Source organism: Symphalangus syndactylus, chromosome 10 (assembly GCF_028878055.3).
Source record: "Symphalangus syndactylus isolate Jambi chromosome 10, NHGRI_mSymSyn1-v2.1_pri, whole genome shotgun sequence".
Lineage (NCBI taxonomy): Eukaryota > Metazoa > Chordata > Mammalia > Primates > Hylobatidae > Symphalangus > Symphalangus syndactylus.
In genome coordinates, this window is record NC_072432.2 from 47,045,512 (window position 1) to 47,062,493 (window position 16,982).

General features: G+C 37.7%; 1 protein-coding gene across 3 annotated transcripts in view; it reads right to left on the reverse strand.

Annotated features, from left to right (window-relative positions):
• Positions 1-16,982, reverse strand: part of CCSER1 (coiled-coil serine rich protein 1) — a 1,484,089-nt gene that overhangs the window by 521,432 nt on the left and 945,675 nt on the right. For all 3 annotated transcript variants that reach the window (XM_055296996.2, XM_055296998.2, XM_055296995.2), the window contains one exon: positions 11,957-12,001. In XM_055296996.2, coding sequence (XP_055152971.2) covers positions 11,957-12,001 — 45 coding nt within the window. The remainder of the gene's footprint in view (positions 1-11,956; positions 12,002-16,982) is intronic.

A 16,982-nucleotide genomic window follows, 5' to 3' on the forward strand; every position in this document is an offset into this window, starting at 1 on the left:
CAAACCAATGTATTTCTTAAATGTATTTGATTGATGTCTCAAGCCTCTCTAAAATGTAGAAAACCAAGCTGTGCCCTGACTACCTTGGGCACGTGTTCTCAGGGCCTCCTGAGGGCTATGTCATGGACCATGGTCACTCATGTGGCTCAGAATAAATCTCTTCAAATATTTTACAGAGTTTGACCCTTTTCATCAACAATAAGTATAAAGATCATTTACTCTCCTTATTGCCTGTCAATTCTGAGTTTTGAGATATTTTTTACTGAGTCCTTAAATGGTCTCTTGATCTCAAATTCACACTGTTCATCAGATACATCTTAGTGGCAGGCTATAGGAACCAAACCACTGAAAAATTCTATATTTCCTAAAAAATTGTCATCACTGATATTATAAAAGATTTTCTTATTCTACTAAACTATACAGAAACTAAGAATGGGATCTCTAAAGTTGAACTGAAGTAGAAAAATTCAAGATACTGTATTCTGCATATTAGACAATAAAGAAAACATACAAGTAGAAGCAAGTTTTGCACAAAAATTATCAAAGAAAACTTGTAATCATCATCGATTTCTTATGGAAGATTCTTTTTATTCAATGCACAAGGCTATAAAACAAGTATAGTTATCTCCTATAATTTCCAAATTATACAAAATACTAGACCTTAAGAGAACAATATTGCTTAATGATTTTTGCTAACTCTTATTTCCAAGAATAGTACATTTTCTTCAATTTTAGTTCTGGTCTTAGAAGTTGCATATATTTCTTCTTTTATCCCTTTAAAAAAACAATTCTCAGCTGGGCGCGGTGGCTCACGCCTGTAATCCCAGCACTTTGGGAGGCCGAGTCAGGCGGATCACGATGTCAGCAGATCCAGACCATCCTGGCTAACATGGTGAAACCCCGTCTCTACTAAAAATACAAAAAATTAGCTGGGCGTGGTGGTGCATGCCTGTAGTCCCAGCTACTCAGAAGGCCGAGGCAGGAGAACAGCGTGAACCTGGGAGGTGGAGCTTGCAGTGAGCAGAGATCACACCACTGCTCTCCAGTCTGGGCGACAGAGCAAGACTCCATCTCAAAAAAAAAAAAAAAATTCTCTCCAGTGATCTTTTGGGCAAGAGAAAAGAGTGACTTTGCTTAACTCAAGCAATAACCTAGTCCTAAAGTAGTCTGATTCATAATTCTAATTAAGTTATAAATGGAAAGAGAAATCATTGGTAATTTTTATTTTGTTCCAGTTGAAATCATTCTTGTGCTAATGTTCCAGGTTGACAAGTTACTTTGAAATTCAGAATATAATTTATCTGATTCTCAGAATTTTCTCTTTTGGAGAGAATTAAAATGATATTCAATTTCAAATAGAAATATTTAATTCCTCAAAAGATAAATAATGCAAAGTCTATCCAAGTTTATTAGCAAAGGCATAAAGTCCACTATCAGAATAAAATAATTCCTTTCTTTAGGATGTTATATATTCAAATGATACTTTACATCAATAAAGAATCTTGAAGTATTATTTTCAATGATTAATGAATGTAAATATAAAACAGGGCTGGGAAAAGAGTACTTAACTAAACACTGATTTTCAATCTGCCTTTTTCAATTGTCTCTAATTATGTTTAAGTCTCTGAGGTTTGTATCATCAGTAATTTCCTATTTATGGTTTTCAGCAAAGAAAATAGAGAATCGGCACACTGTAATCCAGCACAGAAAGTTAGTGAAGTATTCTGGACTCCAAAACAGATAACAGGTTATAAGATATACTCATTATTTTCTTGAGAATGATACATTCATAAATCAGGTATTTTAGTAATTTAAAATGTACACTTTTTTCGTTAAGTGTCTATAAGAATCTATCTGTACTTGCAATCCCACAAACGAAAGTGGGATTTTTAAATATCAATGGCATGATCATACAAATATCATCAACTAAAAAATTTCCAAAACACAAGTGGGAATTTTTGCAGTAATGGAATGAGTATGTCTATAAAGTTATTGATCATATTTCTAAATATTTCTAGAAATTATCTAAAGTGTTAATTCTCTTTCTGATGTTTAAGCAGCATTTTTATAATCAGTTTTATAAGAGTATAAACTAAAATATTCAAGTGTACCAATATTAACCTTTTTTCAGAATTTCAGATTAATAAGATCAACATTATCTCTGCCAAGATTGTTCATCACTTTAAGAGACCTGAGTCATGCAAATAATATAAAAGTGATCCTTGATCACTACATATTTGTACTTCATTTGCATAGCCTCTATGGTTCCTGAGTTTCTGTAACTTCCAATAACAGCCTTAATCCAAAAGTTCCAATAGCCAGTGTCTTTCATATTAGCTTATCACATTCAATAGAATTTCAGAAGCTAAATATTTATTCCTGATTTAGATATTCAACCATAATTATTAGTTCTCTTCATCATGATATAAAGTCACATATCATGTGATTTTAGACCTGTGATACAGAACATTCAGAATACCGATGGTTGGGCATTTTTGTAGGGTAAAAATAAAGACAATCTGCTATTAAAAAACTGTGCACATAGGCACCGGCTGAACACTGGGAAGGACTTAGCACTTGGAGTCTGGACATCTGAAACTTGGTAAGACATATCTTTGAAACTTGCCCACTCCATTTGAGTGGAAGCGTGGCCTGATCACCCATGGCGTGCCTTTATCAGCACTTTAGTTCTGGTTTTCACTTGACTTGAATTGCTTGATACTTTGGTTTTGGTTTTGACTTGGCTTGAATTTCTTGGTACTCTGATTTTGGTTTGGTATAAACAATAAAGGTGTGTGTGTGCCCTCTTTACCTGTTCTTTGTTTTGTGGTGAGTGTGTGGCATGAGCGTGATATTTCGTCTTCAGAAAACATGGGCCAGGTGCAATGTAAGCTCACTCCACTGGGAACTATGTTAAAGAATTTCAAGAAAGGATTCAAAGGAGACTATGGAGTCACTATGACTCCAGGACAACTAAGAACTTTGTGTGAAATAGATTGGCCAGAAAAAGAGGTAAGTTAGCCATCAGAAGGAAGCCTGGACAGGTCTCTTGTTTCAAAGGTATGGCACAAAGTAACTGGCAAGCCAGGACACCCAGATCAGTTCTCATATATAGATTCCTGGTTACAGCCAGTTTTAGATTCCCCATAGTGGTTAAGGGGACAGGCAGCAGCAGTACTAGTAGCAAAGGGACAGTTAGTTAAGGAAGGTTCTTGCTCCACCCACCGAGGGAAGCCAGCCCCTAAAGTTCTGTCTGATTTGGAGCCTGAAGACTCGTGGCAGGAGGTGGCACCAACAGAGCCCCACATTTACCAAGTGGAAAGGCCCCCTACTCCTGAGCCCACAGCCCCTAGACCACCCAGAGTAGACAAGAAAGGAAGCAAAGCTGCAGGAGAAACTCCTCCCTTGGCGGCCCGTTTATGGCCTAATACTGGAATCCAAATGCCCCTGAAAGAGCAGCAATATACTGGGATAGATGAGGATGGACATACGGTGGAAAGGTGTGCCTTTGTATATTACCCTTTCACCTCTGCTGACCTCTTCAATTGGAAAAATAATATTCCATCTTACATTGAAAAGCCTGAAGCTCTAACTGACTTGATCCAAACTATTATACAGACTCATAATCCTACTTGGGCAGATCACCACCAGCTACTCATGTACCTCTTTAACACAGATGAAAGGTGAAGGATGCTCCAGGTGGCAACTAAATGGCTAGAGGAGCATGTCCCAGCTGATTACCAAAATCCTCAGGAATACATAAGAATTGTTCTGCCAGGAACGGACCCTCAATGGGATCCAAATGAAGGACCAGATATGGAGAGGTTAAAACAATACCGGGAGGCATTAATTGAAGGGCTGAAAAAAGGGGCTTAAAAGGCCACCAATGTAAATGAAGTTTCTGAAGTCATCCAAGGAAAGGAGGAAAGCCCAGCCCAATTCTGTGAAAGACTGTGTGAGGCCGATCGTATGTACACTCCTTTTGATCTGGATAATCCTGAAAATCAGCATATGATTAACATGGCCTTAGTTAGCCAAAGCAAGGAAGATATCCGAAGGAAATTGCAAAAACAGGCTGGTTTTGCAGAGATGAATACCTCGCAGTTACAGGAAATAGCTAATAAAGTATTTGTAAATAGGGATCTAACAAGCTGCTGAGAAAGCCGTAAAGAGGGTGAATGCCAGGCCAGGCAGAACACTGATTTGCTGGCTGCGGCAATTAGAGGGATCCCCCCCAAAGGGCAGGGAAAGGGGGGTTCCAGGAGGAATGCCCAGTCCAATCGCTCACATCTGCAGTGTAACCAATGTGCCTACTGTAAAGAAATAGGACATTGGAAAGATAAGTGTCTGCAACTAAAGGAGAAGCAAGGTGATGCAGAGCAAAAGATCACAGATAAAGACGAAGGGACTTTGTTCAATCTGGCCCAAGGGCTACTAGACTGAAGGGGACTGGGCTCAAATGCCCCCAAGGAGCCCATGGTCAGGATGACAATAGGGGGCAAGGACATTAAGTTTTTGGTTGATACTGGTTCCAGACACTCAGTAGTAACCACCCCAGTGGCCCTCTCATCAAAAAAACCATTGATGTAATTGGAGCAACGGGAGTCTCCGCCAAGCAGGTTTTCTGCCTACCATGGACCTGCTCAGTGGGAGGACATAAAGTGACTCATCAATTTCTGTATATACCTGACTGCCCCTTGCCTTTGTTAGGGAGAGACTTGCTTAGTAAGCTGAGAGCCATCATTTCCTCTACAAAACAGGGCTCTTTACAACTGAAGTTACCAGGAACAGGAGTTATCATGGCCCTTACAGTCCCCTGAGAAGAAGAATGGAGACTTTTTCTAACCGAGCCAGGTCAGGCAATAAAACCGGCTCTAGCTAAGCGATGGCCCTGAGTATGGGCGGAGGACAATCCTCCAGGGCTGGCGATCGATCAAGCCATAGTACTCATAGAAGTTAAGCCTGGGGCCCAGCCAATTAGACAAAAGTAGTATCCGGTTCCCAGAGAAGCTCTTGAAGGAATACAGGTTCATCTTAAATGCTTGAAAGCTTTTGGAATTATAGTTCCTTGCCAGACTCCATGGAACACCCCCCTCCTACCTGTCCCCAAGCCAGGGACCAAGGACTATCGACGCATACAGGACTTACGCTTGGTTAACCAAGCTACAGTGACTCTGCAACCAACAGTTACTAACCCTTACACACTGTTAAGATTGCTGCCAGCTGAGGACAGCTGGTTCACTTGTCTGGACTTGAAGGATGTCTTCTTTATCATCAGACTAGCTCCTGGGAGCCAAAAGCTGTTTGCCTTTCAGTGGGAAGATCCGGGGTCAGGTGTTACTACTCAGTACACTTGGACTCAGCTTTCCCAGGGGTTTAAAAATTACCCCACCATCTTCGGGGAGGCATTGGCTCGAGACCTCCAGAAGTTTCCTGCTAAAGACCTAGGCTGTGTCTTGCTCCAGTACGTGGACAATCTTCTGCTAGGTCACTCTATGGCAGATGGTTGTGCAAAAGGGATGGATGCTCTGCTTTGACACCTGGAGGACTGTGAGTATAAGGTGTCCAAGAAGAAAGCTCAGATCTGCAGACAGCAGGTACGCTACCTGGGATTCACTACTCGGAAAGAGGAGCGCAGCCTGGGGTCAGAAAGAAAGCAGGTCATCTGCAGCTTACCGGAACCTAAAACCAGAAGGCAAGTAAGGGAATTTCTAGGAGCTGTGGGATTTTGCAGATTATGGATTCCAAACTTTGCGGTGCTAGCCAAACCGTTGTATGGGGTTACAAAGGGGGGTGACTGGGAGCCTTTTGAATGAGGACCTCTGCACCAGCAAGCCTTTTGCAAGTTAAAGGAAAAACTTATGTCAGCCCCAGCCTTAGGACTACCAGATTTGACAAAGCCCTTTACACTCTATGTGTCAGAAAGAAAAAAAATGGCAGTTGGAGTTTTAACCCAAACTGTGGGGCCCTGGCCAAGACCAGTGGCCTACCTCTCAAAACAGCTAGATGGAGTTTCAAAAGGCTGGCCTCCATGTCTGAGAGCCCTGTCAGCTACAGCCCTGTTAGCACAAGAAGCAGACAAGCTAACCCTTGGGCAAAACTTAAGTATAAAGGTCCCCCATGCGGTGGTGACTTTAAAAAATACCAAAGGACACCATTGACTAACAAATGCTGGATTAACCAAGTACCAAAGCTTGTTATGTGAAAACCCCCGCATAACCATTGAGGTCTGTAACACTCTGAATCCTGCCACCTTACTCCCAGTATCAGACAGCCCTGTCGAACATAACTGTGTGGAAGTGTTGGACTCAGTCTATTCTAGCAGACTTGATCTTCGAGACCAGCCATGGGCATCAGTGGACTGGGAGTTATACGTGGATGGGAGCAGCTTCATCAATCTACGAGGAGAAAGATGCACAGCATATGCGGTGGTAACCTTGGATGATGTTATTAAAGCCAAACCATTGCCTCAGGGCACTTCAGCCCAGAAGGCAGAACTCATTGCTTTAACTCAGGTTCTAGAACTCAGTAAAGGTAAGACTATAAACATTTATAGACTCTCGACATGCCTTTCTAACCCTTCGAGTATATGGAGCATTATATAAAGAAAATTCTGGGGGAAAGGACATAAAATATCAACAAGAAATTCTGCAATTATTAGAGGCAGTATGGAAACCCCAAAACGTGGCACTCATGCATTGCAGGGGACACCAGCGAGCTTCCACCTCGGTGAGCCAAGGACCGAAAATAAGTACACCTGTCATGAATTAGGATTGTGTGGAAAAAAATGTGGGTACTGGTCATGTGTCATTTGGGCTATTTGAGAAAAGGATGAAAAAGATCCTGTTTGGCTCCAAAAAGGGAAAGGAAGCCCCTCTTGCATGAGTGGAAGCTGCAACCTTTAAGAATTAGTAATCACAAACCCCTCGGACCCAAAATGGAAAAAAGGAGAATACATATCTCTAGGCTTTGATGGAAAAGGACTGGACCCTAAGGTAAATATTTTAATAAAAGGAGAGATTCGAAAACGCTCTCCAGAGCCAGTATTTCAGACTTTCTATGATGAACTAAATGTGCCAGTACCTGAAATTCCAGGAAAAACTAGAAATTTGTTTTTGCAATTAGCCGAGCATGTAGCTCAGTCTCTAAAAGTCACTTCATGTTATGTTTGTGGAGGAACTGTAACAAGATATCAATGGCCATAGGAAGCCCAAGAATTAGTTCCTACAGACCCAGTTCCTGATGAATTCCCAGCCCAAAAGAACCACCCTGACAATTTCTGGGTTCTAAAAGCCTCAATTATTGGACAATGTTGCATAGCTAGAGAAGGAAAAGAATTCACTCATCCTGTAGGATGGCTTAGTTGCCATGGACAAAAGCTGGATAATGGTACCACAAAAACAGTTACATGGTGGAGTTCCAATTACACAGAAAGAAATCCAGTAAATTTCCAAAACTGCAGACTGTTTGGGCCCACCCAGAATTCCACTGGGACTGGACTGCCCCCACCAGGTTATACTGGGTATGTGGACATAAGGCCTATGCTAAGCCACCTGATCACTGGACAGGTAGCTGTGTAATCAGCACTATTAAACCATCTTTCTTCCTACTGCCCATAAAAACAGACAAACTCCTAGGATTCCCTGTCTATGCTTCCTGTGAAAAACGAAGCACAGCCATAGGTAACTGGAAAGATGCTGAATGGCCCCCTGAAAGAATTATACAATACTGTGGGCCCACCACTTGGGCACAAGATGGCTCATGGGGATATCGGACCCCCATCTTCATGCTCAACTGAATCATACCGTTGTAAGCTGTTTTAGAAATTATTACTAATAAAACCTGTCAAGCCTTGACTGTTCTTGCCTGGCAAGAGACTCAGATAAGGAATACTATCTACCAAAATAGACTAGTTCTCGACTACTTGTTAGCAGCTGAAGGAGGAGTTTGTGGAAAATTTAACCTTACTAATTGCTGTTTCCACATAGGTGATCAAGGGCAAGTAGTTGAAGACATATTTAAAGATATACCAAAACTGGCACATGTACCCATGCAAGTGTGGCACGGATTTGATCCTGGGGCCATGTTTGGAAATTGGTTCCCAGCAATAGGAGGATTTGAAACTCTTATCATAGGAGTTATAATAGTAATAGGAACCTGCTTACTACTCTCTTGTTTGCTACCTGTACTTCTTCAAATGATGAAAAGCTTCATCCCTACCTTAGTTCACTAGAATGCTTCAGCACAAGTATATTATATGAATCACTATCAATCTATTGCACAAGAAGACATAAGTAGTGAAAATGAAAGTGAGAACTCCCACTAATAAAATGAGTGAGAGTCTCAAAGGGGGGAAATGAGAGAAGAGAGAAAGAGATCCCCCTATATTGTTCTATATTGTTTTATACTCAGTACCTGCTTTAAGAAGAAACAAGGAAGCAAAACCAAAGGCAGGCAGCCCAGAGCCAGCCACCAGACCCAAAGCCAGGCCTGGGCCTGCCTGACCTTAGTCTGATAGTTAAAATTCAACTCATGACCTAGGAACTGATGTTATCCACAGATTCCAGACATTGTATGGAAGGATACTGTGAAACTTCTCATTCTGTTCTGTTTCACTCTGATTACTGGTGCTTGCAGCCCCTATCACATACTGCCTAGATTGTTCAATCAATCACGGCCCTTTCATGTAAAATCTTTAGTGTTGTGAGCCCTCAAAGGGGACAGAAATTGTGCACTCAACAAGCTCAGATTTTAAGATGCTAGTCTGCCAATGCTTCCAGCTGATTAAAAGCTACTTCCTTCACTATATCGGTGTCTGTGAGGTTTTGTCCATGCCTCGTCCTGCTACAGGCACACACAGAAGCTTTAATACTTACACAAAAACTGGCCTTTGGAAAATAAAAAAAACTACCTAAAATAACAAAGGTATTTTAAAGTCTTTTAAGAAAAATTACAGTAACTTAGTATTATCCACACTTAATGAAAAAAAAATGACTTATCTATATGTCTTACCCAGTGAATTTCACTGAGGTTTTTCTATGAGTTGGAAAATCCCACTGGATGCAAGAATATTGTTTATAATCAGTTAGAAATATCTGTTAAACAATCACATTTTGTATAGCATTCTACTAATCTCCGTTTTTAAACAAGTTTTTTATTATCTATTATAATCAGCCCCCTCAAATTGTATACACAATATGCATGTATAAAAATGCAAAAATACCAATGTAACTGGAGTTATTTTATACAGCTAATAACTATTTTCATATATTTCACAATTTAGCAATTTAGGTGTTACCTATCTCTATTTCCTTCAGAAAAGTAATTTACATTTTAATCACTTCTCCTTCCTTAATTTATATTTTTATACAGCATACAGTTTCAAATCTAGCCTTCCTGTCTGGCAATTCATTTTTTAATCGTATTTACCACCTAGCTAAATAGCATATTACTGTCTACTTCATTTTATATGAATACTCTGTTTTCATTACTTCAATAAGTAAATATAACATTTTAAATGACACTTCTTAAATCTTCTTATAAATATTTGGTAATAAGCCCTTGATATTGCATCCATCAACACCTATTGGGAATAGCTGTCATTTGAACTAAAAAATTAATTCATCATAATAAGTAATTATTGTCATTTATCAATCATAATAGCATTACAATGAGAAATTCTAAGAAATCATTTGGAGTAAGAGTTTTCTAAACCCTCACATTTCAATTTAACATAATCAGAATTACATTGTACATCTTGTTATGCACACACATCCTAGAACACAACAAACGGAAATTAGATACATACATGTCCCATTTCTTAAGCAAGTGAGATCACAAGGTCCTTAACATAGTAATTGTACTCTTTGCTTACAGGTCATCTACCACTGAGACTTGAAAAGAACAGTTTTTACAACATACTTCACCTAATTGTCTTATACCTCCCTAAAGTTTTTTATCTTAGAACATACTAGGCTTCTTAGTCACAGGGAAAGCTAAGGTAAGTAGTTATATTGAATAGAAATATGCCTAAGCAACCCAGTGCTGCCCCAAGTGGAAGTTAAGTAGTTGTTTTGAATTTTAATAGTTGACGTTTACTTTCTGGTCACGAATTAGAGATGTCAAGTGGAGAAGACATTACTGGATTATGGTTAATTTGATGATCTTAGCTTTTTACAATTATTCCACTACCCTGAGGGAGAAGGCCAAAATCAATGTTGTCCCTTCTATGGAGATGTATACATTAAATTGTAAATTATTACAATTTTGACCTTCACAGAAATCACAAAATAGTTTTGAGAACAATATAGTTCTAAAATTAATTTAAACACATTTTCGCCATGTTCCTTACTTATAAGTACACTTATAATAAAAATAAAATCAAAGGACATTAGAACAATAAGCAATATGATTTAAGAGCCACTCTCAATAAAACCCAATCATTATGCATTTAAAAATAATATTAAAAACTATAAAAATATTAGTAAAACAAATGCAGAATTTTGCCACCATTTAGCAATGCCATTGTATGGATATATGGATTTCAGTTTTCCTTCTTTTGACACATAGTTGCTATTAGACTAGGAAGCAGCAAGGAGAAGCCAAGTAACTCCATTTGTATGTCCCTAAAGGCACTAAATCAGCAGAGATAAATTGTAGCAGTACTGCTCGGATGAAAACTTTCACATTAGGAGGTGATCAGTTTAGTTCTTTCTATAAGTAGATCCATTTTGGTCACGTCTGAATGAAAGCAGTCACTCTCACAAAGCTGTAAAAGGTTCTGAGATCTTCCTTATGAAGTGTATTTTTTCCCCAGTCATACTGATGACCATATTCTTATCATGTTGCTCTCCTACAACATGAAAAATATCTAAAGATTTATCTATGTTTCACCTCATCTAGCTCTTCCATCAATGTGAACAAACTTTATGTGTTCCTAAATAAAAATAGATTTTTCTGGATGGAAAATAGCTGAGAAAATGGAAAGAGACCTTAAATGACAAATTCACTAGGAACTAAAATGTCAAATACTAAAATCATGCAACTGGAATTAAAACATAAAGGAAAGCTGGCAAACACCACTATAGGGAAGAAATCTGTTTATACAGAAAGGAAGCTACAAATGGAGAGGACAGTATGATTTATTTCCTCATCTGAGGACAAAATACCTTCACTTTTGTACAAAAATTGCAATATAAGTATCACCAAAACTGATTTTTTTTTGTGCAGTGAGAATGTTTTGATTTACTGAATTAAATATTCCACCCTTCCCACACCTCCCAGCAACCTGAATAACAAAGTACAGCATTTATACATTTAGCAGGGAAAAAAATTTAAGTGATGTTAAGTCTTCACATTCAGTTAGAATCAGAAAATAATTTGCACAGTATAAATTATGTGGTATTATGTTTGGTACTGTTAAAAGTTTCTCCTCATTATAAAGCATCTGGGGTAGGCAATAATTAAAGAAGTTTTAAAATTACTAGCTTTACCAGAGCAACTTCACACTCTCTAATGATGCATCCCAACCTAGTAGCATACGCCAAAAGCCTTTGACAGGAAAATGAAGAATCCCAAATATCATAAAATATTTGCATTGTTAGAATTTTGCTAATTTCTCAGTAAGTCACAGTTTTAAAAATTGCATTGTAATGTTTCTGCCCCCTGTGAAAGGATCTGCTGCTACAGAAATCCATTATAACAGAAACAACGCTTGCCTAATCAGAGAAACAACATTTTCTTTAGCTTCAGAGGAACAAGCACAAATAACCTATTTACATAAACATGTAAAATATGCTTTGGCAGAATGAACGGAGCCATATGCATACAATATTCTCTTCAATGCATCTCCATTTCCATTATCAACGTAATTATCATCAATCACCATCACCACATCACTGCAACACCATAGCCATGTTTCCTCTTTTTCCCATCCCTCTTCTTTAAACATTCTTACCTCTCTCCCTCCTTGTACTGTCTCTAGTCTTTTCAAGTTTAAACCCTGAAAAAGAAAAGCAAAATATATTATTATTCGCAAAGAAGAAGTAAATAATAATTCATACTAGTGCAAGAATTTTGAAATAAAGGAAATAATTCACTTATTCGTAACAAAGAAGATCTGAATACAGATGACTATCTCATGTGTGTGTATGTGTCTATGTGTATGTAGCTAAGTAAGTCTTCAAATGTAGTCCCAATGCATTTCCTGCTGATCCCTACATCATAAGTAAAAATAAAATGTTAATACGTCTATTTTAAGCAATGATCGCCTACCCTTTGTTGAAACCAAAGATGTTGTTTAGACTTGAACTAGTATGTACAGTATATTCTATGGTGGTAAGCTCCTACTCTAGTTCATCTACCGGCAGATCTCAGCGCCCAAACATACAGTCAGATTGATAAAAGACAGCAGAAGCCCTTGCAGTACTGCTGATTATCTATAAAATATTCAGGATTTTATTTCCTATCAAAGGGCTTTCTCTGTCTTCTATTAGCATACCTGCTCTCCACAATATAAAAGAAGGATCCACTTTAAGTTCCTAATAAGCACTATACTTAATTAAAAGAAGAAAGTTATTCTTTTTCTTAGCAAGTCAATTTTGTCATTAAAAATAATGGCAAAACCTGCAATTACTTTTGTTCTAATCTGATAAATTATTTAACAATGCTTTGAAAAACACAAATTTAAAAATGTTCACACTACCATTAAGAATTTTGATTAAATTCAAAGTATTTCTCTATTTTTGATGAAAATTTAAATAGCACATAATAATTATATATTTGCATTACCAACGCATTTATCGTATACATTGCACTATCAATGTATAAGGTAAAAAAAAAAAAGTGTCCTGTAATAAAGATGCACTAGACCTATTATGTTTCTAGCTTTATATTTAGGAATTTGAATTTAAGAAGATATATTACAGTTGTTGTTACATTAAGTAGCAACAATAATAATGCTGGGAGTGCAATACTGTAGTTAAGTATTTCATAGTTACAAGATAACTTTTTTTTTCATTTGTCTACAGCATTTATGTTTAAAAATTTTTCAGGGTTTTTTCAAAAATGTTCTCTCTTCATCATCATTTCTTGATTGTTTAGATAAAAACACATGAACATACATATTAACTAAACAATTTTATTTTAAACAGTAGCTTTACTACTCTCTTGACCCTAGAAAATATTCTAGGATCAACATGGCAAAACATTTTTGTATATAGGTGGTAGCCTGTTTTCTGATTATAGAAAATTATCTAAATTTATAGAACACAGTTTGAAGAGGCTAAATTATATGTGACAAAGAATATAAAACAAAAAATTAGAACATTTCTTAAATGCAAAGTTTATGCTAAAAGTAAATTCTGAAGTAGTATTCATGTTTATAGATTTTTGCATCTGTGAGATAGTATAATGGGATGCTTTTGAATTCAGACTGACATAATTTTAAATCTCTGGTTTGTCACTTTCCTTTCTATGCCCTTTAACAAATTACAAAACATCTCTCAATTTCATCTTTTGTGATTGAAAAATGAAAATAAATATAGTAGCTATCAAATGTATTTGCTAGGAAAATTAAATGAGATATTATATGTAACAGCATTTAGCAAAGGACCAGGCACAGCATATTCCAAAATACTACTTACTGTCTTCTCTTCTGCCTCCTCTCATTTTAATCATTATTACACATATATAATTAGTTAAATATAAGATCAATTTGAGATTGGGTATGGTGGCTCATGCCTGTAATCTCAACACTTTGGGAGGCAGAGGCAGGTGCATCACTTGAGGTCATGACTTCGAGACCAGCCTGATCAAATAGGGAAACCCTGTCTCTACTAAAAATACAAAAAAAATTAGCTGGGTGTGCTGGGGGGCACCCGTAATCCCAGCTACTTGGGAGGCTGAGACAGGAGAACAGCTTGAACCCAGAAGGCAGAGGTTGCAGTGAGCTGAGATCATAGGAGTATTGTTTTCATAAAGCATGTGGGGAAAACATTGGCCTTACATCTTTAAACAGTTTTCTGACCCTCAATTTTCCTACCATCTAATTCTGGAACTCAAATTATACATTAAATGACTTGTTACTGTGACCAAAATCACTGACACTGTTTACTTTTGTAAAACCTCCTTTTCTCTTGGTATTTTGGATGTTTTCTATTATTACACCTTCAAGTTCATTGATCTTTTCTTCTGCAGTGTCTTATCTGCTTATTCAGTGAAATTTTTATTTCAGCTATCTTAGTTTTCATTTCTAGAAGTTTAATTTTGATATTATTTTACTATTTCTCTCATTATACTTCTCATTAAATCCTTGACATTTTTATTTGTAATAGTTTTTTTTATTTCATTTTACTTTATTTTACATTAAGTTCTAGGGTACATGTGCACAACATGCAGATTTGTTACATATGTATACATGTGACATGTTGGTGTGCTGCACCCATTAACTGGTCATTTACATTAGGTATATCTCCTAATGCTATCCCTCCCCCCCAACCCCCCAGCAGGCCCCTGTGTGTGATGTTCCCCACCCTGTGTCTGTGTTCTTATTGTTCAATTCCCACCTATGAGTGAGAACATGCAGTGTTTGGTTTTCTGTCCTTGTGATAGTTTGCTGAGAATGATGGTTTCCAGCTTCATCCATGTCCCTACAAAGGACATGAACTCATCCTTTTTTATGGCTGTATAGTATTCCATGGTATATATGTGCAATATTTTCTTAATCCAGTCTATCATTGATGGACATGTGGGTTAGTTCCAAGTCTTTGCTATTGTGAATAGTGCCACAATAAACATACGTGTGCATGTGTCTTTATAGCAGCCTGATTTATAATATTTTGAGTATATGCCCAGTAATGGGATGGCTGGGTCAAATGCCATTCCTAGTTCTAGATCCTTGAGGAATCGCCACACTGTCTTCCACAATGGTTGAACTAGTTTACAGTGCCACCAACAGTGTAGAAGTGTTCCTATCTCTCCGCATCCTCTCCAGCATCTGTAGTTTCCTGACTTTTTAATGATTGTCATTCTAACTGGTGCAAGATGGTATCTCATTGTGGTTTTGATTTGCATTTCTCTGATGGCCAGTGATGATGAGCATTTTTTCGTGTGTCTGTTGGCTGCATAAATGTCTTCTTTTGAGAAGTGTCTGTTCATATCCTTTGCCCACTTTTTGATGGGGTTGATCTTTTCTTGTAAATTTGTTTACATTCTTTGTAGATTCTGGATAATAGCCCTTTGTCAGATGGGTAGATTGTAAAAATTTTCTCCCAATCTGTAGGTTGCCTATTCACTCTGATGGTAGTTTCTTTTGCTGTGCAGAAGCTCTTCAGTTTAATTAGATCCCATTTGTCAATTTTGGCTTCTGTTGCCATTGCTTTTGGTGTTTTAGTCATGAAGTCTTTGCCCATGCCTATGGCCTGAATGGTATTGCCTAGGTTTTCTTCTAGGGTTTTAATGGTTTTAGGTCTGACATTTAAGTCTTTAATCCATCTTGAATTAATTTTTGTATAAGATGTAAGGAAGGGATCCAGTTTCAGCTTTCTCCATATGGCTAGCCAGTTTTCCCAGCACCATTTATTAAATAGGGAATCCTTTCCCCATTGTCAGGTTTGTCAAAGATCAGATGGTTGTAGATGTGTGGTATTATTTCCAAGGGCTCTATTCTGTTTCAGTGGTCTATATATCTGTTTTGGTACCAGTACCATGCTGTTTTGGTTATTGTAGCCTTATAGTATAGTTTGAAGTCAGGTAGTGTGATGCCTCCAACTTTGTTCTTTTGGCTTAGGATTGACTTGGCAATGTGGGCTCTTTTTTGGTTCCATATGAACTTTAGTTTTTTTCCAATTCTGTGAAGTAAGTCATTGGTAGCTTGATGGGGATGGCATTGAATCTATAAATTACCTTGGGCAGTATGGCCATTTTCACAATATTGATTCTTCCTATCCATGAGCATGGAATGTTCTTCCATTTGTTTATGTCCTGTTTTATTTTGCTGAGCAGTAGTTTGTAGTTCTCCTTGAAGATGTCATTCACATCCCTTGTAAGTTGGATTCCTAGGTATTTTATCCTCTTTGTAGCAATTGTGAATGGGAGTTTACTCATGATTTGGCTCTCTGTTTGTCTCTTATTGGTGTAGAGGAATGCTTGTGATTTTTGCACATTGATTTTGTATCCTGGAACTTTGTTGAAATTCCTTATCATCTTAAGGAGGTTTTGGGCTCAGACAATGGGGTTTTCTAAATATACAATCATGTCATCTGCAAACAGGGACAATTTGACTTCCTCTTTTCCTAATTGAATACACTTTCTTTCTCTTGCCTGATTGCCCTTGCCAGAACTTCCAACACTATGTTGAATAGGACTGGTGAGAGAGGGCATCCCTGTCTTGTGTGCCAGTTTTCAAAGGGAGTGCTTCCAGTTTTTGCCCATTCAGTATGATATTGGCTGTGGGCATGTCATAAACAGCTCTTATTATTTTGAGATACCTCCCATCAATACTAGTTTATTGAGAGTTTTTAGCATAAAAGGCTGTTGAATTTTATTGAAGGCCTTTTCTGCATCTATTGAGATAATCATGTGGTTTTTGTCTTTGGTTCTGTTTATATGATGGATTACATTTATCGATTTGCATATGTTGAACCAGCCTTGCATCCCAGTGATGAAGCCAACTTAATTGTGGTGGATATTCTTTTTGATTTGCTGCCTAATTCAGTTTTCCAGTATTTTATTGAGGATTTTTGCATTGATGTTCATCAGGGTTATTGGTCTAAAATTCCCTTTTTTTGTTGTCTCTGCCAGGCTTTGGTATCAGGATGTTGGCCTCATAAAATGAATTAGGGAGGATTTCCTCTTTTTCTATTGATTGGAATAATTTCAGAAGGAATGGAACCAGCTCCTCTTTGTACCTCTGGTAGAATTTGGCTGTGAATCCTTCTGCTCCTGGACTTTTTTTCGTTGGCAGGCTATTAATTATTGCCTCA